Raw genomic sequence first — 25,541 nt, 5'->3', positions numbered from 1 at the left:
AATGACGTCATACACATATACGGCCAGAGATACTGCTTTACAGCAAGCTCTGAGTCGCTTCCCTTGTTCTCTCGAAGCATCGACAACACAGCTGACAGGTTAGACTCTCCCAGTTAATACAACACAGCTGACAGGTTAGACTCTCCCTGTTAATACACGTGCTAGAAAGAGGTTTGCTAATGTTTTAAAGACCACGCCGAAATATTCACTCTGACATTCTGGTTCTGCTTTGGATGCCGCCAAGCGGGATCTCCGATCGTAATCAGTCCTTCACTGACCAATCAGCATTCATTAGCAGAATGCTAGCTTGTTATGGGCAACAACGACTCAACCTGTAAGAAATCGAAATTCAACTTTTGACCTATAATCCATGTTGAACTTGCAAAAACTACAATCAAATCTGAGATTTCTCAACGACAATCAGGCAAAAGAGAGAAATGTAGCCGTCTAGCTCCATAGAGTCCCATTCATTTAGCATCTAGCTCCATAGGGTCCCATTCATTTAGCACTGGACCGTGATCACCCCCAGTGGAACTCTGGTGGAACTGCAACCAAATTCGGTACAATGGGGCTGAATAGGGAGTGGAACGGCTTTCCGTAGACCGGCTTTGGTAATATTAAACATCAACTGAAGCATGAAACAGGAAAAGCACATCAATTGGTTTAAATCAATGAAAACAAATTGAATGTATTTGGAAACAACAATTCACTTTAATACTTGATCTGGGTGTTTTCAAATATTTAGTACTGACTGGAGAATGTATATGAACATTACATTTGAACATTACGACATTGCGAGGACCGATGTAAGAACATGAATGTCTGTAGTAATTTCCTTCATATTTGTAAATTCTGGTACAATTTATGAAACTACAAATAAGGTTGTTTATATATGGTCTACCAGCGGTCCCAGGAGACCTTCATGCTGCTGACACCGCTGCCTTTTCCAGGCAACAGCGGCGCACAGAGAGCCGGGGATAAGAGTAGGTGGCCGTGTGTCAGGTAACGCTATGTGCCGTGCACCGGAACATAAACACAGACACATCATCAACAGTATGATAATAACATGAAAACACATCATTCACTCGGTTTCTGTGACTTTCAAATGTTTAAAAACCCCTAAAGATGCTAAAATACGCAGCCACCATTCAACCTTAGCGCCGAATAGCCACATCACTGAAGTCTAACGTTAGCTGACTTTGTTTAAACCGTTCCTTACAGCCTACTAAAATGAAAAAGCACTCAACTTACCACTCTGAAACGTCCTGCTGACCTCTTCTAAAAGAAATGAATTGGTCCTCTTCGCCTGAATCCTCTAAACTTGAGTATTCGGGCTCTAACTGGTAAGGTCTTGCAGATCCAGCTGCCATGTTTATAGTAGGATTCTGATTCCAGGCCACGTTCTATGTTTATCTGTGCTTAGCCAATCAGAGCGTTCTGCTCTTTAGTTGTGGGCTGAACATTCCATCCAGCAGCGAATCCAAGCGTGTGTGGGAGGGGAGAAAAAAGATTTGCAGAAAAGTGTGGGATAATCAACCCAAATCTTACTTTTTGGTAACACTATTAAATTAGTGTTTAATAGACACATATAAACGGTACAAATATAAGTTTGTCACCATATGGGACCTTTAATTTACTCTTCAAATCCTTCTCCTTCAACATAAGTGTTGTTCTCTCACCTTTCCTCAGAAAAAGAGGCAGGACTGAGTAATTAAGATTTTTTTTATTTTTTTTATTCATACTTATTATATAGGCCATTGTCTCAGGTGAGGAGCAACCCCACTTTACTTCTAGGGAACGCTGGGTCCCAATCTTCTTTGATGATGAAACCCAGCTGGACAGGATTGTGAAATACCTGTCAAACTTCCTCGACAGCTGTGACACACTCTCTGATAAAGTGTGCACCATGGTGTCTTCTGACAGGATCAAATCCATCCTAAATGTGTTGCTGTCAGAGGTAGGTCCACAGCAGTTCCACATTATATTGGATACTATATATATATATATATATATAATATATATATATGATTTTTTTTTTTCTTCTATGACTTAAAGTGCTTATATGTATATTCTATCTGTCACAGTGTGTTGATTCTAGCGGTCACTTTGGACAAAAGTGGTAGTATTTTCACCACACCTGCTGTCGTAAAGGTCTTTTCTTTACGGTGCTGTATTGCCCACTGTAGATTACCAAGTTTGCGTTACCCTGTTTACACAAGTACAGGGGAAGATCTGCTCATGGATATAATAAATGACATGGAGAGGCGTGGGTTAATTCTTGTCCAGTTTTGACAAGTTTAGGTGTAGTGGTTTTGGATCTGGACCTGGTCCAATGTGGTCTATATGTGAAGGAAACCGTGAAATCTCCCTTTTATTGTGTTCTCATAAAGACCAAGCTTTCACAAATCTAAAAGTGTGTTTTAGACATAATTAATAATTTACCTTAATGACTAACACTAATTCAATACAGTAAGAGGTTAAAAAAACGGAGGATCAGTCACTTAGCAATGTAAATTATGTTTCCCTGCTGAATCGGACATTTTTAATTTCCTCTTAAATTTCCCCTTAACTGCCGAATCGGAAGCTGCGAATCGGATGCCAACTTCAGCGTCGTATTAACATCGTGGTTATTTTCTGTGTTTTTGGGCAGAATGACTCAGAGAAAGAGGCTGTCCAACACCCAGAGCTCCTCCCAGAACAAGGTGGGTTTAAATATTTCCTCTTTCTGTTGGTGCTTTATTGTTGCCATGGTGATCTCTTCAAATAGCTTGTTTTCTGACCAACAGTCCAAATCGGAGAATTGCCATCAGCCGCGTGCTTGGCATCAGCCGCGTGCTTGGCTATCAAGTGGTATTTCAGACTGGTATTTCAGACAGCTCAACTTTTTACCGTTGCCAAATGGTAAAAAGGGAGAGTCCGGTTCAGCCTGAACCCTGCAGACGGACATCCGTTAGCGCTTCACAGCGGCGCGTTCAGTTCCATTCAACATGATGCAGTTCAGTTCTTCTGATGTTCTCGGCACGTTTTTTCAATTTTGTTGCTTTTTCTGACATTGTCGTTTATTTTTTTTCATGTTTTTGATGCTTTGTCAGTCTGATCATCTGGAGTTATTTGTGTTATTATCACGTTATTACCATGCAGAGACAGTCGATGCCGTTGGCGTCTCAGGAAGAAGACGATGACTTGACGTTCCCTCAGCCGAGTTCTTCTCAGGTTCAGAGAGGGCTGGAGAGGTTCACACCTGCACAGGTAGATCAGAAGGTAAGAGACAAAACCCTAAACCCCACATTGTTTAAACCAGACCACACCTGCACAGGTAGATCAGAAGGTAAGACACTTTAATCTTCTCTTGCTTTAAGGACTTATTCACACGTTGTTGTTGTTGTTGTGCAGACGGCGGAGGTGGTGCAGTTCTTCCTGGTTCGGGACCAGAAGAAGATTCCTGTTCGCAGAGCAGGTACAAACGCCTGTCTCACTGTGTGTTATGCTTGTCTCACTGTGTGTTACTTGTCTCTTTGTGTGTTGTTACCCGTCTCTCTCTCTCTGTGTTGTTACCTGTGTGTGTGTGTGTGTGTGTGTGTGTGTGTGTGTCTCTCTCTCTCTCTCTCTCTCTCTCTCTTGTTACCTGGCTCTCTCTCTCTGTGTGGTGTTACCTGTCTCTCTGTGTGTTGTTATTATTAGGGGTGCACCGATCGGATATCGGCCCCGATATTGATAAAATAGCAGGTTTTTTTTCTTCCTCCGTGACAGCCCATCCTACGTCATTCGTCAGCAGCAGAATGCTGGGCGATATACCGGGTGCCATGTTAACGGCGTACCCTTCTCACTCATGTTAGTAACTTTATAACACAATGGATAACCCACAACTACTAACTCTCTTTAACAATTTCTAACACTAATAATTTTACATTTACAAATTTACACCGCCGAACGGCATGTTGGGTAACAGCTAATAGCTGCTAGCTAGCCAGGTAGCCTGTTAAGCTGGGAGAGGCTGCGGTCGCTACTGCACATTCAAGAACAGAGAAGAAAGTTAGAGAATGAAGAAAGACTGGAGATACACCAGAACAACGTATGCTCAAGAGAGGAGCCGTCTGTTGTTCACAAGTTTTTGGTTTCTAAAAAATCGGCCATAATTTAGCCACTGTTGTTGCCCGTCGCACTAACGTTACTTGGTTGCGCTAACGTTACTCGGCCGTGCTAACGTTAAAGACTTGTCACTTCAAGCATGCAGCGCAGCAACATTATGAAGGCAATAACAATCCACCTCCGGTCCCGCTACAGACTGTTGAGAAAGACGGGTTCAGAGCGTGATTAAAACACTGGATTTATGTCTTGCCTCGCTGAAATACGTCCACCAACCTGCTAACATTATTCAAACAGCGAAGGAGGCTGACAGCAGAGCTCTGTTCACTCGCCACTACAACAACCTAACTCACCTGTGGCCAAGCTAGTGTTTATACAACTACGGTATTCTGTTTTGAAAGGGAAACGATGTTAAAGTTGTTTGTATGTGTATTCATTCGATTCAAGTTTGTTTTACTACTTTGCAGTTTGCACAATAAAACTAGTTTAGATTCTGTAACTGTTTCATGCATTCTCCTTCATATAATGTTATTGTATAATGTTGATGAGCCAAGAAAACCCTTTAGTAATCAAAGCTTTTAGTAAACATGATGACATTAAAATGTTTTTGTGATATTCTATGTACTCCTGACAGTAGAATAAGCCATTATAAACCTATATAAAGACCCATTATTATTTATTTACATTTATTTTAAGAAGTTTGATTAATTATATTTTCGATTTGAATGCACAATTGTTTTTTTTAAATAACGAATAAGAATTCAATACATTGCATCTATGTTATTTTTTCTTGGTTAGGAAAGTAATGTTTAGTGATGAAGGTGTGGTTCCTTTAGTCTCTTCCACATGGTGGAAGGAAGGTACAAGGTGGAAGGTATACAGTTTATTATTAACTTAACAACGGTATCGATCGGTATCGGGTATCGCCAGATACACAAAGACCTGGTGTCAGTATCGGGTATCGACAGATACACAAAGACCTGGTGTCAGTATCGGGTATCGACAGATACACAAAGACCTGGTATCAGGACTCCAATCTGTGCATCCCTAGTTATTACCTGTCTCTGTGTGTGTTGTTACCTGTCTCTCTGTGTGTGTTGTTACCTGTCTCTCTGTGTGTGTTATTACTAGGGCTGTCAAACGATAATCGCATATTTTATCACATGATTAAAATTCCATTATTTTGCATTTCAGAACAGTTTTTAAGTACATATTAACAATGAAAGCCATTCTTACCAGTGGATCTTGATTGGGAATCAAATGAATGCAAAGAAAGTGACTTTATGAACTTGATTTTAAGATTTGTAATTATTTATTTACTGTAAGAAAACAAAAGAAATTACAAAAGAAAAATGTGTGAATCTGTTATTATTGCACAATTCCTCCAAGTCCCTAACTAAAAACTAAAGATCCCTGTCCTTACTAGAGTCCATCTAGTGTTTAGTAACTCCTAAATAATGTAGATTCCTCACTGACGTCCAGTGATCAGTGGTTAATGAGACAGAGTTTGGACTCTGCAGCAGTTCCTGTGTGGCTGCTTTCTCCGTGGAGTACAGGCTGTGTGAGGCTGCTGTCCCCCCCCGACGGCCATGAGACGGGTCAGGTGAGACTACTGTCCCCCTCGACGGCCATGAGACGAGTCAGGTGAGACTACTGTCCCCCTCGACGGCAATGAAACGGGTCAGAACATGCCAACCGTAGTACGTCTTTAAGACCCGAGTCCTCTACGATGCTGACAGGTCTGCAGTTAGTTACCACCCATTTCGCAAGAGCTGTAGTCATTTTTGGGGATTTGGTTTCATCTACAGGTCGGCAAGTAGCACTCTCCAAAATACTGCTTAGCCTGAGTGGGTAGCATGCTAGCGGGTAGCATCAACCTGAGTCATGTTAATTATCTCGTAGGTGGTAGCTCAAGCTTGACGTGCTTGAAGTTTTGGAAAATAAAAAGCTCCACTTCAGAGTTATTGCTGCTGTGTTTCTCCATCATGCCTGCAGCAGCAGGATGTGTTAGGAGGAAGTGGAAGCTTGATGAGAAGTAACGGTGCTGCAAAGGGTCAAAATAGTAGCTGTTAGACACCACGCCCAGTGAAGTTTAAAATAAATTAATGCGATTAAAAAAAATTACGCGTTATGCTCGGCCCTTAATCGCATCGCGATTAATGCGATAATGCTGACAGCCCTAGTTAGTGTGTGTGTGTATGTTTTTACCTGTCTCTCTGTGTTTGTGTTGTTACCTGTCTCTCTCTGTGTGTGTTGTTACCTGTCTCTCTGTTATTACCTGTCTCACTGTGTTATACCTGACAGGTTATTTGTGGGAGGGTGGGTCATGTGACTGGCAGGTTATTTGGGGGAGGGTGGGTCATGTGACTGCCCCGACAGTGTTGTCTTTACGTAGAACTCCTCATTGGGGAGACAGAAACTACGTACTGTAGCTTTAAGACAAATATATGAAATATTGTTTGTGTTTTCAGACCTGGTGAAACACGTTTTGAAGGATTACAGAAACATTTACCCAGAAATCATGAAAAGAGCAGCGCGCACCTTCGACCAGGTTAGTCTGAAACATATCTTTATTTAAACTAAACTCTGTTACAGAAACACAGAAACATATCTTTATTTAAACTAAACTCTTACAGGAACACAGAAACATCTTTATTTAAACTAAACTCTGACACCATGTTTCTCAGGTGTTTGGTCTTAAAATCGTTGAAATCGACTCTAAGAACCACATGTACATCCTGGTTAATAAGCTGGAGACGGCCGAGGCCCCGCCTATCATGTGAGTAACCGTAGCAACACATGCAGAGACGACCTCATGTTTGTTTAAACAAGGCTTTATTAAAGAATCAAATAATCACAAGAAGCATGTAGAGGGCTCAGGGAGTCAGTGGGTTAGGGAGTCCCCCTATGGGTACTAGGGAGTACTGCAGGGGGTACGTGTCCCTCTAGGGGTACCATGGAGGACTGCAGGGGGTACGTGTCCCACGTATAAATTGCAAATAGACCAATATAAATAAAAATTGAAAAATATAAAACTACACACAGAAAAATGATGGGTTAAAAATAACCCAGCTTGGGTTGTTTTATAACTCACCGGCTGGATTACTATTGCACCGGACCAACAGTAGTTAATTTGACCCAGCAAGATGGGTTGGTCATTTTTAACCCAACAGATGAGTTATATAGTGTACCCAAATTCTGGGTCAAATTAACCCATATGCCAGATTAATTCTAACACATTACAGTACAATTTAAGAAAATAAATTGCAATAGACTACCCATAGCTATAAAACCGTTAAACTACAAACCTAGAACAGAATACATGCTAGATTTATGCATATATTATGCAATAAACACTTAAACAATACAAAAACAAAACAACATAATGGAATCTTTGAATTTATTATAGTACATTAATTAATAACAATATAGTGGAACTGGTGCAGTTCATATCACTCGGGTAGGAAAACATTCAGAGCAAAACAACAATTATGAATGAACTGGCTGAACATTCAGTAGGCCAACAGGTCTATAGTGAACACATTCAAGAAATTCAAATTCCTATTATTAAGAGCCATTAGCTCTACTTGCAAGTATTCTACTTTGAATAAACTTTACCATTTTAGACTCCCCTCCTGGCATTTCATATATTACAGTCTGTATGAATTCCCACACATGTTCACACTGCTTCGGGTATTTAATGTCAAAGACAAAGAATGCCTTGAAGCAGACATCAATGGCCTGAAGCAGTGCTTCTTGTTCCAGGGCCTGTCCACCTATTATGACGAAGGCCTGAAATGCACTCTGATCATTTCCCAGCGTCAGGATGTGGGGGTGTGGTTTGCATGCCTTGGCCTCGTGGAGGTACTCCACCATGTTTATTCCAGGCTAAAAAAGAAAGAATACAAGACAGCAAGTGAGAGAGTGAGAGAAGGACCAAATGTCTGCCGACTACTATAGTAGAATTAAAATATAGACATTGTGAAGACCATTTTCCTGGTCCTCACTAGAGAAATGATTGTTTATGATAAAGTCTAGTTAGCTTTACAATTTGGAAAAGATTCAGTGCATCTCTAATTCATAAAGTTGAACTGTAATAGTCTACATTTCATTGCACATAACAAAATATTCCAAACCTTTTTTGATTAAGTCTTGATGGTTATGGCATAGAGCTCACATTACAGAAAACAATTTAAAAAAGGATTCAACCTCAATTGACCTAAAAAGCCATAAATCGATTGATGATCTATCATTACAATAAACACGCTCAGAAAACGTGTGCGGCCCACCTATCTGACTATGCTATCTGGCCCATAGGCAGCCGGGTTAGGTGGTCAGATAGGTGGGCTGCAAATGCTTTGTAGATTTAATGGGTTAAAATACAAAAGTGTCAACCTTCTGATAAATATGTTAATTTCTGCACTCAATACTTTGTTGGTGCCTGTTTTAGAACCAGTTACTGCATCAGTGCAGTGTGGTACAGAGGTAATCAGCCTGTGGCACTGCTGATATGTTCTAGAAGCCCAGGATGCTTTGATAGTGACCAACGCGTTGTAAGCTTGTAGAACGGCTATTTTCCGAATACTGTCAGGCTATATTTGATGCCTGTCCCCAAAAGTATAGTAAAACAAACCTGGATATGTATGTGTGCGTGCACACATTCTTGGGTTCAGATATGTTGATAAAATTAATAAAGTTTCGCCTTTAGATGTGATTGAGGACTTACAGGCTTATGGTCGATGAAGGCCAAGCTGCATTCCTGAATGGTGTGGCGAACCACTTTTGCACCGCGGCCACGGCCAACTTTGTAAGTTGAAGGTGGAAGCAAGGCTGGCAGCTGCCTCAGGGCGAGTTCCCCAACGCCATCTGTAGGAAGACATAGGTGTCAATACGATGTGGAATGGCATACCTGTGATTTTGTCATTCAATATCCAACTAAAATAAAACCCATGCTAACTGTTACAGTGGGGCAAAAAAATATTTAGTCAGCCACCAATTGTGCAAGTTCTTCCACTTAAAAAGATGAGAGGCCTGTAATTTTCATCATAGGTACACTTCAACTATGAGAGATAAAATGAGAAAAAAAATCCAGAAAATCACATTGTAGGATTTTTAATGAATTTATTTGCAAATTATGGTGGAAAATAAGTATTTGGTCAATAACAAGTTCATCTCAATACTTCGTTATATACCCTTTGTTGGCAATGACAGAGGTCAAACGTTTTCTGTAAGTCTTCACAAGGTTTTCACACACTGTTGCTGGTATTTTGGCCCATTCCTCCATGCAGATCTCCTCTAGAGCAGTGATGTTTTGGGGCTGTCGCTGGGCAACACGGACTTTCAGCTCCCTCCAAAGATTTTCTATGGGGTTGAGATCTGGAGACTGGTTAGGCCACTCCAGGACCTAGAAATGCTTCTTACGAAGCCCCTCCTTTGTTGCCCGGGCGGTGTGTTTGGGATCATTGTCATGCTGAAAGACCCAGCCACGTTTCAACTTCAATGCCCTTGCTGATGGAAGGAGGTTTTCACTCAAAATCTCACGATACATGGCCCCATTCATTCTTTCCTTTACACGGATCAGTCGTCTTGGTCCCTTTGCAGAAAAACAGCCCCAAAGCATAATGTTTCCACCCCCATGCTTCACAGTAGGTATGGTGTTCTTTGGATGCAACTCGGCATTCTTTCCCCTCCAAACACGATGAGTTGAGGTTTTACCAAAAAGTTCTATTTTGGTTTCATCTGACCATATGACATTCTCCCAATCCTCTTCTGGATCATCCAAATGCTCTCTAGCAAACTCCAGACGGGCCTGGACATGTACTGGCTTAAGCAGGGGGACACGTCTGGCACTGCAGGATTTGAGTTCCTGGCGGCATAGTGTGTTACTGATGGTAGCCTTTGTTACTTTGGTCCCAGCTCTCTGCAGGTCATTCACTAGGTCCCCCCGTGTGGTTCTGGGATTTTTGCTCACCATTCTTGTGATCACTTTGACCCCACGGGGTGAGGTCTTGCGTGGAGCCCCGGATCGAGGGAGATTATTAGTGGTCTTGTATGTCTTCCATTTTCTTATAACTGCTCCCACAGTTGATTTCTTCACACCAAGCTGCTTACCTATTGCAGATTCAGTCTTCCCAGCCTGCTGCAGGTCAACAATTTTGTTTCTGGTGTCCTTTGACAGCTCTTTGGTCTTGGCCATAGTGGAGTTTGGAGTGTGACTGTTTGAGGTTGTGGACAGGTGTCTTTTATACTGATAACAAGTTCAAACAAGTGCCATTAATAAAGGTAACAAATGGAGGACAGAGGAGCCTCTTAAAGAAGAAGTTACAGGTCTGTGAGAGCCAGAAATCTTGCTTGTTTGTAGGTGATCAAATACTTATTTTGGAGGAATTTGCAAATAAATTCATTAAAAATCCTACAATGTGATTTTCTGGATTTTTCTCATTTTATCTCTCATAGTTGAAGTGTACCTATGATGAAGATTACAGGCCTCTCTCATATTTTTAAGTGGGAGAACTTGCACAATTGGTGGCTGACTAAATACTTTTTTGCCCCACTGTACGTGCAGTTAATTCCCGCCCTGCTGCTGGTTAGTTTGTAGTTTAGTTAATCCTCCTATTATTGGGCCGGAAGGCAGCAGAGCTCTAAGTATTTAAAAGAGTACCAGAGTACAGTCACTGCGTTTCTATGGCAGTAAACGTGTCACACACACACACCCTTAACTAACCGTGCTATATTCAGAGTTCTACAAGATATTCAAGGCTGACAATGTTAACATGACAGCAGAGGTGTGCGTGCGTGCGTGCGTGCGTGCGCACACACACACACACACACACACACACACAGCCTCATAGTAGAGTCACTAGCTCAGCTATGCTGTGGATGGGAAAACAATTATTTCTTACCTTAAATCTTTCGACAAGGTCTGTCAGCTGCCACTCTGTCAAAGTGTTAATGACAAAGCTGTCCATTGATCTGAAACAAACACAAAAAGAGCTTAAGCAAAATAAAATTGCTATTGTATTAACTATTCAGGTGTCACCATGCAAAAGCAATGCAGACTAGCAGCAGAACGTAATCCAATGTGAAGATAACAGCCATTTTATTTAGCATCACAAAATATAGAGAAAACAATCCTCCCTCTCTCCCTATACAATTCATATGACAAATTGCATTCATGTAAATTGTCTGTTTTTACTTCACAAGAATATTTGTGGCTGCTCACAGCATAGCCTTCTGGGCACGACTGTCAGTATAACAGTCTACAGCAGTGGTTCCCAAACTTTTTATGATATATTTCTTAACCCTTCACTCAAGTAGCCCTTGTTGTTTGCCAGGCCGCCATTTTAAATAAGAATTTGTTCTTATCTATTATGGGTCACCACATTACTTAAATAACTGTACATAAATGCATTTAGTCAGACATATCAGGTTATCTCACTGTTTTTACATACTTTAATCAGTCAAACACTGTGTTATGCCTTAACATTTCACATTAAAAGCTTCAGGAAAAACAAGTGTGTTCGTTTATAGCCAGTTAGAATATTATAGCTAGCAAAGCAACTAACTGACAGTTGGCTAGTAAACTAGCTAACTTGCGAATCACCTGGCTAGCTTGAAACTAGCTGGCAAATTAGCCTGGTGAACTCAATAAACATGACCATATGCCCATGGGCATTATGAACTTGTTTCATTAATTCATTAATATAATTCAGACCAAACGGATAAGCTGTAGGCTATCGTGCTTCCATGATAACGGCTAAATGGCTAACGTTAGCTACGTTGTTAGCCAAACCAACCAACTAGCCTTGATAATATAAAGATACTACTTTAATAGGTAACGCAACACAGACAATGTGAAGCGAGGCAAATATATAATAAAAGGTTTGTGTACACTAGCTAGCTAGTGTACGCAAACCTTTTATTATGTATTTGCCTCGCTGGATGACCAGTCAGGTTCTCTGCTGTGACGAGAGCTCGGTGTGTGGACTCTGGTGGACTCTGGTGATGACGTTCGAAGCACAAACGACCCGCGTGCTGAGTCAACTGATGTATGTTGGGTTGATGGATTTCGACTCAACGCACGAGTTGCACAAAATAACCCAAATTCCATAGAAATAACCCATAATGGGTAAAACATTTCATAACCCAGCGGTTGGGTAGATGAAATAACCCAGCTGTTTTTAGTGTGTAGTCTGTGAATCTCTTTCACCATCTGATAATGTTCAATCCCATTATAGCTTTGTAGTCCCAAAAGTGAATCTGAACTTTGACAACGTCAAGAATGTCTAACAGGTGTTGCCTGCCGAAATAAAAAACAAAATAACAAAATGTTATATACTAATGTAGAAATTGTTGCCCATTATGTTTTTGGTTGATTAATCCTATTAACCATTACATTAAAATTTCTTTTAAAATTTGATCTATTGCCAACATTGGCAAAAATCAATATAGCATAACATGCATGTTCTTAGCCTACACAACACATATTTCAATTCACAGGTTTGTGAAATTAAAATATAAAAAATACACATTTTCTGTATCAATTTGTCTATGATTGACGAAGAATGCAACTTACCCAGTACTCCTTAATAAGGCTGTCAGGCTTTTCATTTAGGTAGGCGCACAACGCTTGAGGAAACTGCCATTATCACATTGACAAATCTATTATGACCTTATTCCAATAATGCTTTTAATTAATTTGATTTGTGCAATTTTCATGAAATGTCAGTTGTACATCTGCAGTTCAGCTTGTGGTGTTTTAATCTGCATTTGTCAATTGCCTGATACACACTCATTGTTGAGGCTATCCTATAAGCCTCGGTATGGATGGCATGGTGTTCTCAACGCATAGCAAAAAAGATCTTAGGTCCAGGCATAAAAGTGGCGTCAGATCGTCTGGACTTCCTGTCGCTCCTCTGACTCTTCAGCAGCTCCAACTCTGAGCTCAGCTCATCATTTCTGTCCTACAACTCCCAGCACTGCAGCTCATAGTCTTTGACGATCCCGGAGAATCGCTCCTCGTGACTCAGACCAGCGGCCGCCGGGTCCAAGCCGCCAAAGTTGTCATGCAGCAGCGCGTCCAGGTCTCTCTGTAGTCTGTTCATGGAGCTTTCTGCTTCAGTAAGCTTCAGCTTCACAACCCTCACATCCTCCTCCAGACGACTGTTCTCCTGTGTGGTGCTGCAGAGCTCATCCTGTAGCTTGGCGACTGAGATCGTATTGGCAGTGACAGCAGGACGGCCAAACTTGCCTTTGCACGGCTCTCTCAGCGGACCATTCACGACCCACCCCAGTAGAGTCCTGACAGCATATAGTCCTTCACCTTGGCTATTCATTATTTCCCATGGTTCCATGAGCTTCGGCGCATTGATGCCTATCAGCAATTCCACCTCTGCCTCAAAACTAGGAACTTGAATGTCATTGAGGTATTTCCATCCTTCTAGGTCCTGTTGAGTGAGAATGTTATTTCTGCTCACAAGCATGGTCCTCTGAGTATAGACTTCAGGTAAGTCCAGGAAGTTTTCTTCATTCAAGCCACAAACCTCAAGACCACTACGCAAGAATGTGTCTACAGACCTCTCTTGGCCAAGAGTACAAAGAAGAATGCTAGTCGTGACTCCTGAAAGATTCAGTTTTCTCATGAGATGTTGGGTACAGAAAGAAGCTCCAGAACTCCCAGGGTCTAGAAAGGCATAGGTGTTCACAATCGTGCTCGCGGACTTGCCCTTCACCTGTACAGGCACAATAGAGAGAACACAGAGTTTTAAACATGGACTGTATAAAAAAGGTTTTCAAGCGCTGCAAAGCTCTCCCTTCTCTTCATTGAAGCCTCTATGTTTACAGGCTCGTGGTGATGCGCAATGTGCTATAGGTGCCAAAAAAAATCTATGTTTGGTACTGCCAATTTGTTTGGTTTTGTCATGGTTCATGTGTGCTATAAACATTACACTTCATTAGAAAAAAATTGTCAGAAAATCGTGATATCAATTCTAAGCTAATATGTTTCACTTCCCGCCCCAGTATGGCCACGTCTCCAATGACACAAGTGCATTATTGACTGACCTGTGTTTTAGATCCGATGTGTAGGACAGTTGGATGTTTGTGTTTACATATATCACATGTCAAAGGCTTGTCACGTTCCCTGCTCATATGACCTCTCCTCAGACAGCTGAAACACACACATCAAGCTGTGAACATTTCTCCACTGATTGCTGGCTGTTACACACACACACACACACACACACACACAGCATGACTCTTCATTGTTCCTCTGTGAAGCTGGCCCTCTGCGTTGTTGGTGCCAAGCTGATGATGTGGTTGGTCCTAAGGCAGTATTAATGGCCGCAACAGTAGCTTGGCCTCTTCCAGTACATCCACTCTTGGGTTTAGAGGAAGGGTCTGGTTGCGTACCCTGTAGGTCACCAAAGAGAGGATCAGACAGAATCTTTACCTGATGCTCAATGAAGGCCACAAAGTCTGGGAACATAGCTCTGTAACCACGGCGCTCCTGTAGCTCCCAGGCGACAGACCTCCATTTTTCCCTCAGTTTATATGGCAACTTCATCATTATCAGGCAAAGATTGGATGGCACGTTCATCTCCTCCATATGCTGTAAGTCTTCCATGACATTGCAACAGTCTCTTAAAAAGATTGAAAAAGACTGCAGAGCATTAATGTCATCAACCCTCATCGTTGGCCACTCCATAGCCTTCTCCATATAAGCTACAGCAATTTTCATTTAATTTCCAAAATATTCTTTCAATAGATTCTTTGCTCTCTCATAGCCCTGCCCAGGAGCCATGTTATAGCAACTCCGAACCAGTTCTCTTGGCTGCCCTTTGGTATATTGCTCGAGGTAATAAAGGCATTCTTGTTTATCTGTAGTTTTCTTTTCAATAGCTTGCTCGAATAAAGGCAGCATATTTAAGTGGATCGCCATCAATCTCTGGGATAGCTCGTGGAGGAAGAGAGGCTAAGGCTTGGTCCTGAACCAGCTGAGCAGTGATGTTAGTTTGCGGTTGCATAAGATCATACAAAAGAGTGTTGAACATTGTCAAGAGAGGAATGATGATGCGACTGTGATTGCATATGTGTACTCCCTTGTGAGGTCAGTGGCTGAAATCCTGCTGTTGTAGAGTTGCTGAATCTAGATCCGTTTCCCTGCACTTCAGACTCATGCATGTGGATAGGCCGAGTCCCTTGTGAGATTGATGGCTGAAGTCCTGCTGGTGCAGCTTTGGTGGGTCTGGATCTGAGGACATCCCCCCCGCACTTCAGACCTGTGAGAAGATGGTACATATGACACTGAAGACAAAGGGTTACTAGACCTTACTGAAGACTGGGCTTGTAGAATGTGCGGCCTTTCTTTAGGCCATACAGCCAATAGCAGAGAGTGGTCCTGTTGGAAAGAGACAGCTTTGGCAAGTTGCAAGACAGGAGCTGTGTTCAAATAACTTAATGTTTGTGATTTCAAGTGAGCATGAAGATAGGCATTTATGGCATCGTCTCCGTTATCCTCTTCATACTCCACATCTTCACCACCACATGCATTTTCAAACAGATAATTTAGCTGTAGCAGCAGCCAACGTGGTGTCAACCTCTAGCTGTTCCCTTTTCCTTTTCAGGTTTGCCTTTTCAATTTGAAGGGCTTCTTCTTCAATGTCGTGCATTTTTTTCAAAGCAGCTGCAGACTGTAAAAGTGCAGCCCTTTCAGCCTTTGCCTTTAAACGTACAGAATTAACACTGAGTTATCTTTATGTCTTGACCCTTTACTTGAAACATTAGATATACTATCTTCAGGCCTTATGTCAGAATGTGTTACAGACAGCACATCAAAATTCTCATCGTCCTTTTTTGCAGCAGCATCAGCCAACCATTCCTTCACATCATTCTCAAATGTATTCATTTCCTTTGTTGTCTGTGCAAGCCAATGTTGTTGCTTGTTGTGTTCAGGGTCTGGCATAGACATTTCCTAATTCCTAAAGAATTTCTAAAACCTCATTGCACAATGTGGTATATTTGCTTAGATATTTCTTCACTTCAGACACAGTTTGAGATGTAATTTTTTCAGAGAGAACCTCATTAATCCTTTGCTTAATTTTATTGGCTTGCATAAGTTGGGTTTACGATTTTGTTTGTTTTTTGTTGCAGATTTTCAAACCGCATTGTAAATCCCTTAGCTGTTAATTTTCTTGTGCGCTTCCCTGAATCATCAACAACAGAACTAGACTTATCAGGAATATAATTTTCCATCTCTAGCCACAGAAGCAGTCTTGGCCTTGTCGGGCAAGTTTTCTTCCTCTGCACTCATCTTTGTGCGTAAAGCGTGTCAGTTCAAGTGCTCAATGAAACGGAACAATTGCTTTACTTATTCGGAGGCAGCCAACAGCACGCACAACACAGCACTTTAAAATATTCCGTGCGTCGGAATATCTTTCAATTAACAGCACTTAAATAGCCTAATTCTATGAAGCAACGGCACTGAAACAATCTTTCATTTCAATTTCGAAAGTCCACGTCCATCGGCAATGATATATGAACGTGTACCCACCAGCTTTTCGTGGTTGTTGTCTGCACTGGACGACACAAGGACCCACAGGTGCTCCAACTAAGACCCCCAGGCTCCGCAACAGGTAAGCAATCCAATGAGATGGGCAATCCTTTTGATATCCAAACACCGTGGTCAACCGGAAATGTTTTTTACGATCCTATCCAATTCCATATCCAAACAATCAGGACGCTCCTGTCCAATTCAGATGCGTATCCAAACGAACAGGAATAGGTTCTTACGGAGTTGAGGCTACCCTATAAGCCTCGGTATGGATGGCATGGTGTTCTCAACGCGTAGCAAAAAAGATCTTAGGTCCAGGCATTAGTTCTCTTTGGGTGGTGTTCCCGTTTATTATAAAAGTAGAAAAAGGGTATTTCACATAAAATAGTACTTCACCCAGTGGTGATTACTAAAGTGCTGTGGGTTATTGTCGGTGGAGTGGGTGCTCGCTCGGCCACGGTAAGAACTGTGTGTTCCCAGCCATCCACACCTTGCCCTCAATGATTGTCACACCTGTAGATACACCTGATTCACAGTGACCTACCTCACCCAATGCAATACTCCCCCAAGTGGCTAAAATAAATATTAACTAAATTACCCTAACCAAAAAAGTGGATATAAATGGCTCCAACGCTCATTCCTTTTAAGAACATCATTTTGAGAAAATTATTTCACTGTTTAGCAAGCCACAATTTACACAAATAGCTCAAGTGTTTCTCAAGCTTATACCATTGACACCTTGAAGGAGGCAGTATTGTTCAGTTTGAAGTAAAATGTACGTAATTGAATGGATGAATGAACACGTGCATCAGGCAATTCAGAAAAGCAGATTCAACACTTCACAAGCAGAATTGCAGCTGTACAACTGACATTTCATGATAAATGTGTACAAAATATAAAGTATCCTTTTTATAAATTACAAACGTTTACAGAAATACATCTGTCTGTACAAATCATAGAATTTTGTATTTGTGGATAGCAAATCATATTTGTAAATAGTGTAGTATTTGTGGATCATGGTATTTGCAAATAATTTATCTTTCCATAGAGAGGTTAAAGACCGTAATACAAAAAAGCATGATGTTTAGAGTAAATGTTAAACCCCCAGGGGTCAGAGCCCAAAATACACCCAAAACACATACCTTGTCCATTTCTGCAATGATTACGTCGATATCACGTCTTGCTGTTCCCCCCTTCTTTTTGAATACCCTCATTAGCTGGCTGGAGTAATAATCCAGTCAGGACATAAAGGTTGAGAACAGGGGGACTGTGGTGATGAGGGTGAATTCTGCATTTACCTGACTTATTAAAACACAAATTCACTGAGTCTCTTAAGTTAAAACAAATCTATTTAAAATGATCACATGATATGGTGTATAGCAGGCATGTCAGACTCAAACTCTGTGGGCTACATCCGGCCCGTGGTACAGTTATATCCAGTTTGCCTCGATAGTGGAGCTGGCGTGCCCATAATAATAATAATAATAATAATATAAGACAGGACTATGAGACTGTTTGGCCCTCAGTACCAGTTCTTAATTTTGGCCCTTTCTGTAACTTGAGTTTGACACCCCTGGTGTAGAGGGAACATGAGTTTGCTTTTGGCTAAATGTTTTTTAGTTGGTGGTTCAATGTATCTGTAACCATTTTATGTGGATGTATGTGTAATGCGAATTGTAATATAGAGTAGAACAACCACATGCATGGATTCTTACCACATTGCCTCCAAACCTTTAATTAAAATGTGCTCATTTGTTTTATACCCAAATACAGTATTTAGACATTAATTCCACATATTTAAATGAAATACAGATGATGAATAATACCTTACCTGGCTCTCAGAAAACAGGGCTGGCCATCTGTTTTTGAACTCTGCTATGAAGAGCATCTCTTTAACGACTTCCTGTCTTCTATAGGCAAAGGTTCTTTCCATTTTACTTTTGATTAGCTGTTTGTTCTTTTTCAGCTCCAATATAAGTTCTTTCCTTTCTTCCTCGAGAATCTCTTTAGTTTCGCCTGCAGGGTAATCGGGACAATAGTTGACTTCTGCTTTCCGTGGCTTCTTTACCTGGTTAGGTCCATGACTCATGGCACCTCGCTTTTCTTTTACAGCGTTGATGCTCAACTTGGGGCAGCCAATGCTCCTTAGTCTGGTGCAGTAGTTTGCCATTTTGTACTTCAAACTAATTTCCCATCCATAAAAGCCAGTGACAGATCCTTTCTCCTTTTAAAAAGGGATACTTTGTTGTCAGAGCCTGAGCCACATCATCAAGCTCTGCACTAGAAGGATAAACTTTGTATTGTATTTGACGATTTCTGATGCCAAACCATCTAGAATATTGGACCTAAGTTTGTTACTTGTTTTTAGAAGAGTTCCACTGCTGCAGAAGGCTTGTTTTGCCTTTTCTAACTGAATCTGTACCTCATAACTGAAATGAGGTATATCAAAGTTTGTGGGCCATGGCTGTTATCTAAGGGAAGTACCTGAAGATGTAGATTCAGCGGAGGAAAGTATGTCTGATGCTGAGGACCGCAAAAAATCATCTTCCCCTTGCGGAACAGTAGTGAGTGTGACTGTCTCACCTGGCAAGTTAATAACTTTAACGGTGCTCTTGTCTTTGATTTCTGAAGTTTCCGTTAAGTTCACAAAGTCATTGTCGAAAATCAATGTCTCTAAACTGTAGCCTGAAATTTCCAGACAGGCCGAAGTGTCTTCCAATCTCTCCTTTAAGGTCCTCGATGGAATCGGGTATTACATTGGGCAGAATTAATTTTGATGCGTCGTCTACTCCAAATATGACTCTTAGAGTTGCAGACGTCTTGTATTCATTCTGCAAAACAAAAGGAAAGTTTCTTTAAGAATAATTCGCTTTGCGTCTGAAAAGGCCTATAAGCCTCCTTTCCCCCCCCGATTAACATATTTTTTTATGATAGCCCTATGTAATAATAAAATGTAATTAGTTTTTGTATTATGAATTTGAGCACACCTTTGCTACACAACATTATCTGATTAACCAGTAAATTAGAAAAGTAAAGCCTCCACGTAAAATAAAAAAAAAAGTACAGCTGCTAGTGTTGCTGTAGAGCAAGTTACCTGTACTAACTTTACACAGACACCGACGTCTATGGGCGCTGACACACAGAGCTGATTATCGGCCATCGGACGATCTGGCGAGGTCACTGACTCGAGTCGGTTCCGTGCCGTCGTCCGTCCGAGTAGCCGTCGGCCTTCATTTTGGCCGACCCGACACGTTCAGTCGGAGACAGGGCAGTCGGGACTCACCCGGAAATGGCGAGCGGATGAGCCTCTCAAAATCTGACGAAAATCTTTTAAACTAACATTTGTCGATCTGAAATGAAGACAGATTCAGCAACTGCATGGCCTATTTCTCGCTTAAAATGTTTTCAGAAACACGTTTCGGTGAACTATTTTAGTCCAATATGAGATTGTATTCTGAACGAGACGCCATGAGTCTGGCTGTGAATTTCCAGAGAAAAAAGAACCACGTGACGCGTTTGTTCAATCAGCTGCCGGTTTTCATTTTCTGGGAAACAATCAGACTGTTAATGGAAACAGTACAGAGCAGCGCCGCTTGCTGCTATGGAGACGTATTACGTTTTGCGCACGCGCAGAGCGTATGCTCAAGTCGGCGTTTCTTCGGTGTGTTCTGAGGAGAAGCCATGCTGCTATGTTTACTTACCTGGTGGCTAGACTGGCTACGTCATATGTTCAGTGTCAAGCTACAAACGCTGTCAAAGAAACTGTTCAGAACAGGCCACTTGCTGCACTTTTTAACTCCATTGTTAATTGCAATACTGCACTTTATTTACTTTTCAAAGGCTTGTAAGCTTTTAATAAAGGGAACTAATTTTCTCAACACTTCTTTGATTCATTTTGTCCAGCATTTGCAAGCTGTAGAATCTGTCCAGTCAGAGACATGTATTGTGTAATTGATGTTTTTAGTTTTCAGTTCAATTAATTAAATCCAAGTAAATGGAACACTCACAAGATGTCACCAAAATCACTGTACCCTTTAAATCTTTCAGAAAATAATGTAAGTGTAGTGAATTATATCAAATTGAATCATATCGTTGGCTGAATATCGTGATATATATCGTATCGTGAGCTGAATATCGTGTATCGTATCGTGAGATTAGTGTATCGCTACAGCCCTACTTATAGTACTGTTTATGTTTGAAGGCTGAGGCTAATGGACCACCCTTAGCTATAGCTATTACCAAAGGATTATTGGTAGAAATGGCTAAGATGTGTTCATTAATTATTAACTGATTAACCTGAAGGTTATGGTATATGCTTATGTCAAAAGCTGTACTGTGTGATAAAGGCACTGCAACAGAGATAAAAATGAAATGCAACTCTTTCAGTAACTCATCAATTGCAGATCTTGGTGCATGTGACAAAGTCTCTAATTTCAGAAGGACTGATGCCAATTTTTTTTATTATTGTGTCTTGCAAGTTCTCATTTTCTGCCTCAGCTTCAATCAAATTGTCACAATCTAAATCGGAAGCAATTTCAGAAGTTGAATGCTTTTCATAGATGGTTGAAGCTCACCATTTGTATCACATCCTTTCAATAGTCCAACTTTAAAGTCTTTTATAGTGCAATGTGCATGCTTTCTACTCTTATGGGATTTGAAAGTAGCATATATATTGGTTTGAAAATAACAATTTTCAAACCTATAAATTACTGTTTCATAGCTCCTCAGATGGTTGTTTACATGAGAAAAGTACTCTCTACTATATGCTATTTCACTTCCTGGACACAAAAGGCAGGTCAATATTACTTGTTCTGTAGTCCTTAAATCTAAAGCATCAACATGACATTGACTCAAATGAGTTTTAAGTGCATTCCATGTTTTGAATGAGCATGGACATTCATAGTATGTGCATGGATATCTGGAGTGTCCCTGACCATAATGGCCATGGTTCAATTTATAGTGTTTTAGTAATTGGTACCTTGTAGATTCACTTTCCGAACACTGTTTGCACCTCCACATTCAGAGCCTAAAAAAAAGACAAAGTGTTAATGATACAGAGTCCCTTACAAATGTATAGCAATTATATTTGAGCCACTGGCTCATCTCATGATGGGTGCATCCCATCATGAGACAATTGCTGAATACATCTGAAATCTACACAATGTATAGCTTGCCTTAACAAAAAACATTTAATGTAAAGTGAAATGGGTATATGAAATTCTACAGTATTTTAGGTTTTAAATTGCTACCCTAAAAACATCATGTATTCAGTAAATGCTATCTTATTATTTTTATGTAGTTTTATGAGCTCCACTGAAAGCAGCCACAGTGAACGTGGCAGAGTTCTGCACAAGTTCTGCATTGTAGCATTCCCACACGCAGAGTATTTAACATAGTTACAGTAACAGACAGCAGCACTAATTTAATACTATAATGGAGCTTAAAAAAAAACACAATACTAGTTAAATACTGTAGCCTACTGGAGCTAAAAAAACATTAAAAAAAAATGGCTATGCCATGTGTTATGTTAGGCTAATGTTAAATATTTCAGCCGCCTCTGTCCACCACAAAATGTTTGTTTCCTGCCTTCAAAACCCGGAACAGGCCATCATAGGGCGGGTGCAGCAGTCCCCTGTGGGCATCGTGGCGAATGAACACATAGTCAGCAGTCTGCAGCCCAGCCGGGACATGCCTCGCATTGTCCAGCAGAACAGACCTCTGGAGAGCAACAGACCAAGGAACCGTGGTGCTAGGGACAAAATCCCCTGGAACCCTGCACACAGTCCAGTCTACAATATGCTTGGGTTTACCTTGCAAGGCCTCGTGCAAGGGCCGCATGAGCTGAGCGGCTCGAGGGATGAAGCGATGATAAAAATTCACCATGCCGAGGAACTCCTGCAGGGACTTGACAGTGAGCGGGCGTGGGAACTGAACAACCGCCTCCACTTTTGATGGAAGAGGAACTGCACCATCCTGGCACCTGAAGCGGCACCTGATAATATCCCCGGACGAGGTCCACCTTGGAAAAAAATCACCTTGCCAGCCAGGTGCGCTGAAAATCCTGTATGTTCGGTATCGGTCAGGTGTTGTTGCCTCATTAAGCCGCCGGTAGTCGCCACACGGGCGCCAGCCGGCACCAAGTTTAGGGACGATGTGGAGGAGCGACGCCCACGGGCTGTCCGACTATACGGCGGACTATACCCAGCCGCTCCATGTTCGCAAACTCAGCCTTTGCAACGGAAAGCTTAGCCGGGTCGAGGCACCGAGCACGGGCGTACACGGGCGGACCAGTAGTGGCAAGATGGTGTTCCACACCATGCTTCACGGCAAATGCAGAGAACGTAGGCTGAGTGAGGGCTGGGAATCTGGCCAGCAGTCGGTTGAAGTCATCAAAGGCCGAGACCAGCTGTATAGAGTCACTGTAGCTCAGGGTGCACATATAAGAACAAAACGTGACAGTGTCAACCAAACGGCGGTTCTTCACATCTACCAACAGTCCATGTGCACACAAAAAATTGCAAGATCCCAGCCAAAACACTGTCCTCCAAAACATAATCGAACATACCTCGTTCCATACGTGCGAATGGGGCAACCATTGGCAGCTTCCATAGGGGGGCCGTGGCTGCCAGTCACCATGTCCAAACGGGATGCAGGCAGGACGCTCCTCTGTGCCCCCGTGTCGCACAGAAAACGCCGTCCGGAGATGCTGTCACGGATGAAAAGCAGCCTGCCCGACACTCATGGCCATCACTGAGCGCCGGCCCCGGCATTTCCCAACCCGCCGAAAGTGCATGGCGAACGGCATTATGTAGCTTTGGGTCCAAACTTTGCATGGTAAAAACACAAGCCTGAAGACTGTCTGGGGCCAGAAATCAGCTGTCGACGAGACATGGTTGCAGCGATGAGTGTGGAGTCGTCCACTTTCACAGGATCGATGTGCGCCGGAAAAAGCGCGGCCACACAATATCCCCGACTCGCCAGGAAGAATTTATCAGCCTCCTCAGCCAGTCTCCGACAGTCAGTGAACATGGTGTTGGCTAGCGCAGCCCTTACCTGGGAAGGCAGCTGACGCAGGAAAAGCTGAATGAAGAGAAAATACGGTCGGTGCTCCCCCATGAGATCCAGCATACGGTCCATGAGCTCGGACGGCTTGCTGTCAACGAGTCCTTGAAGGGAGAAAAGCCTGCCGGCTCTCTCAGCGTCTGACAGCTCAAATGTTTTCAACAGGTGAGTCTTGAGCGCCGTATTAGTACTTCTCGGCCGCCGGAGGATTTTTTAGAAGGCTCACCACTCTGGATGCCGTTGAATTTCCGAGAGCCGACACAACGTAGTAGTACTTTGCTGTATCTGCGGTGATATCCCGCAATGCGAATTGCGCCTCAGTCTGGGCGAACCACGCTGACGCCGATGCTTCCCAGAATTCTGGGAGCTTGAGAGAAACGGCATTAATGGACATGGTCGTGTCGCGTCTCTGAATACGTCTAGCAGACTATCGTCAGGGTCACCAGTGTGGAAATTGTAGTAATCTTGATAGAGACAACTTCTCACGTTGAGCACACAAATGCGTGTCTCATTTATTTATATAGGGAAAACAATTCATTCACAAAATGGTGCTGCCCAGCAACCCAACCCCCAGGTCCCACGTGACGTCATCACATGCTTAAAGGGACCGCAATCCCTAAACCAACATAATACATGCACAACATATTACATTAAACAACAAAGGTGAATTATGTCTGTCACAATCACTACACTAGCAAGAAATCGTTTTAAACTATCAAAGTATACGGCTAAGCGCAAAAAACATTATCTGTTGTCACAAATGTACAATTGTAAAATACCTTTACAAAACCTTTACAAAAGTTTGAATCTGTGACATTTTGTAGACTTGAAATATTATACTATTAATAGAATGCAATGAAACTTGCTTATTTTTACTGTATAAACATAATACTTTTAGTAATTTTACCGTAAAACCAGTATTTAAATTAAACTACACCCATGCTTCATTTCTACTACCATGGAGTACTGCAGGGCGTACGTGTCCCCCTAGAGGTACCATGGAGTACTGCAGGGCGTACGTGTCCCCTAGGGGTACTATGGAGTACTGCAGGGGGTACGTGTCTCCCCAGGGGTACTCCAGAGTACTGTTGGGAGGATATGGGAGATTTATTAATGTAAATAAAAACAATATCAGTCATGCATGATTCCTAAAATAATCATACACTAATGAATTTAGTGATTATAAACATTTGAAATGTAGCCTTTAAATGTTTTAGTTACAATATTGTTGGGTTAGTAAATGAAATATGTATTGTTCCTTTTTATAAAGCTGTAGACATTGCTTGTACTGGCCGGGGGGGTGCAAACATATTTAACGTGTGTGTGTGTGTGTGTGTGTGTGTGTGTGTGTGTGTGTGTGTGTAGGAATCCCACCAATCCAAAGACAGGTCTGCTGTTTGTGGTGCTGAGTCTTATTTTCATGAAAGGAGGAGCTGTCAGAGAGAGTGAGTTACACCCTGTCTACTCCTTTAATGTGTTCTCATGTGACAGCATCTCATACACGTATTCAGTTATGTAGTTCATCATCACGTTCAAAGCATACAGTAAAAAAGACTGAATGTGAAAGTAGTTTTTGTGACAGTCAGTAAATGTTGTTGCAGTTCCTTCTACCGGCCACAGGGTGGCAGCAGTATGTTTCCATAGCTGCAGGGGGGATGTACAAACAAAGAAGAAAGGCGAGAGAAGCTTTGTTAAAGGTCCAGGGTTCCCACACATTGGACCTTTAACAGAGAAAGACATAAACGTAGTGATGCAGTACGGTTGTTCATGTATAAAATGAAGAAACGTGAGATGATTTTTCATAGAACCTACAGCTGAGTGCCCACAGACAACCCAAATTATG

General features: G+C 41.9%; 1 protein-coding gene across 4 annotated transcripts in view; it reads left to right on the top strand.

Moving 5' to 3' along the window:
- ndnl2 (necdin-like 2) overlaps positions 1–25,541 on the top strand; it is a 32,095-nt gene that overhangs the window by 3,508 nt on the left and 3,046 nt on the right. For 2 of the 4 annotated variants that reach the window (XM_078244673.1, XM_078244671.1), the window contains exons 2-8: positions 1,754–1,957; positions 2,651–2,702; positions 3,142–3,261; positions 3,394–3,457; positions 6,558–6,637; positions 6,774–6,865; positions 25,064–25,143. In XM_078244673.1, the coding sequence (XP_078100799.1) occupies positions 1,941–1,957; positions 2,651–2,702; positions 3,142–3,261; positions 3,394–3,457; positions 6,558–6,637; positions 6,774–6,865; positions 25,064–25,143 (505 nt within the window). In that variant the 5' untranslated portion in view covers positions 1,754–1,940. Of the gene's footprint in view, positions 1–1,753; positions 1,958–2,650; positions 2,703–3,141; positions 3,262–3,393; positions 3,458–6,557; positions 6,638–6,773; positions 6,866–25,063; positions 25,144–25,541 lie in introns of those variants that run through there. The other 2 variants (XM_078244672.1, XR_013501150.1) reach the window with 2 other exon arrangements.

The sequence above is a fragment of the Sander vitreus genome, unplaced genomic scaffold, assembly GCF_031162955.1.
Source record: "Sander vitreus isolate 19-12246 unplaced genomic scaffold, sanVit1 ctg287_0, whole genome shotgun sequence".
In the NCBI taxonomy this organism is placed as follows: domain Eukaryota; kingdom Metazoa; phylum Chordata; class Actinopteri; order Perciformes; family Percidae; genus Sander; species Sander vitreus.
This window is presented reverse-complemented; position numbering and strand designations above follow the sequence as displayed.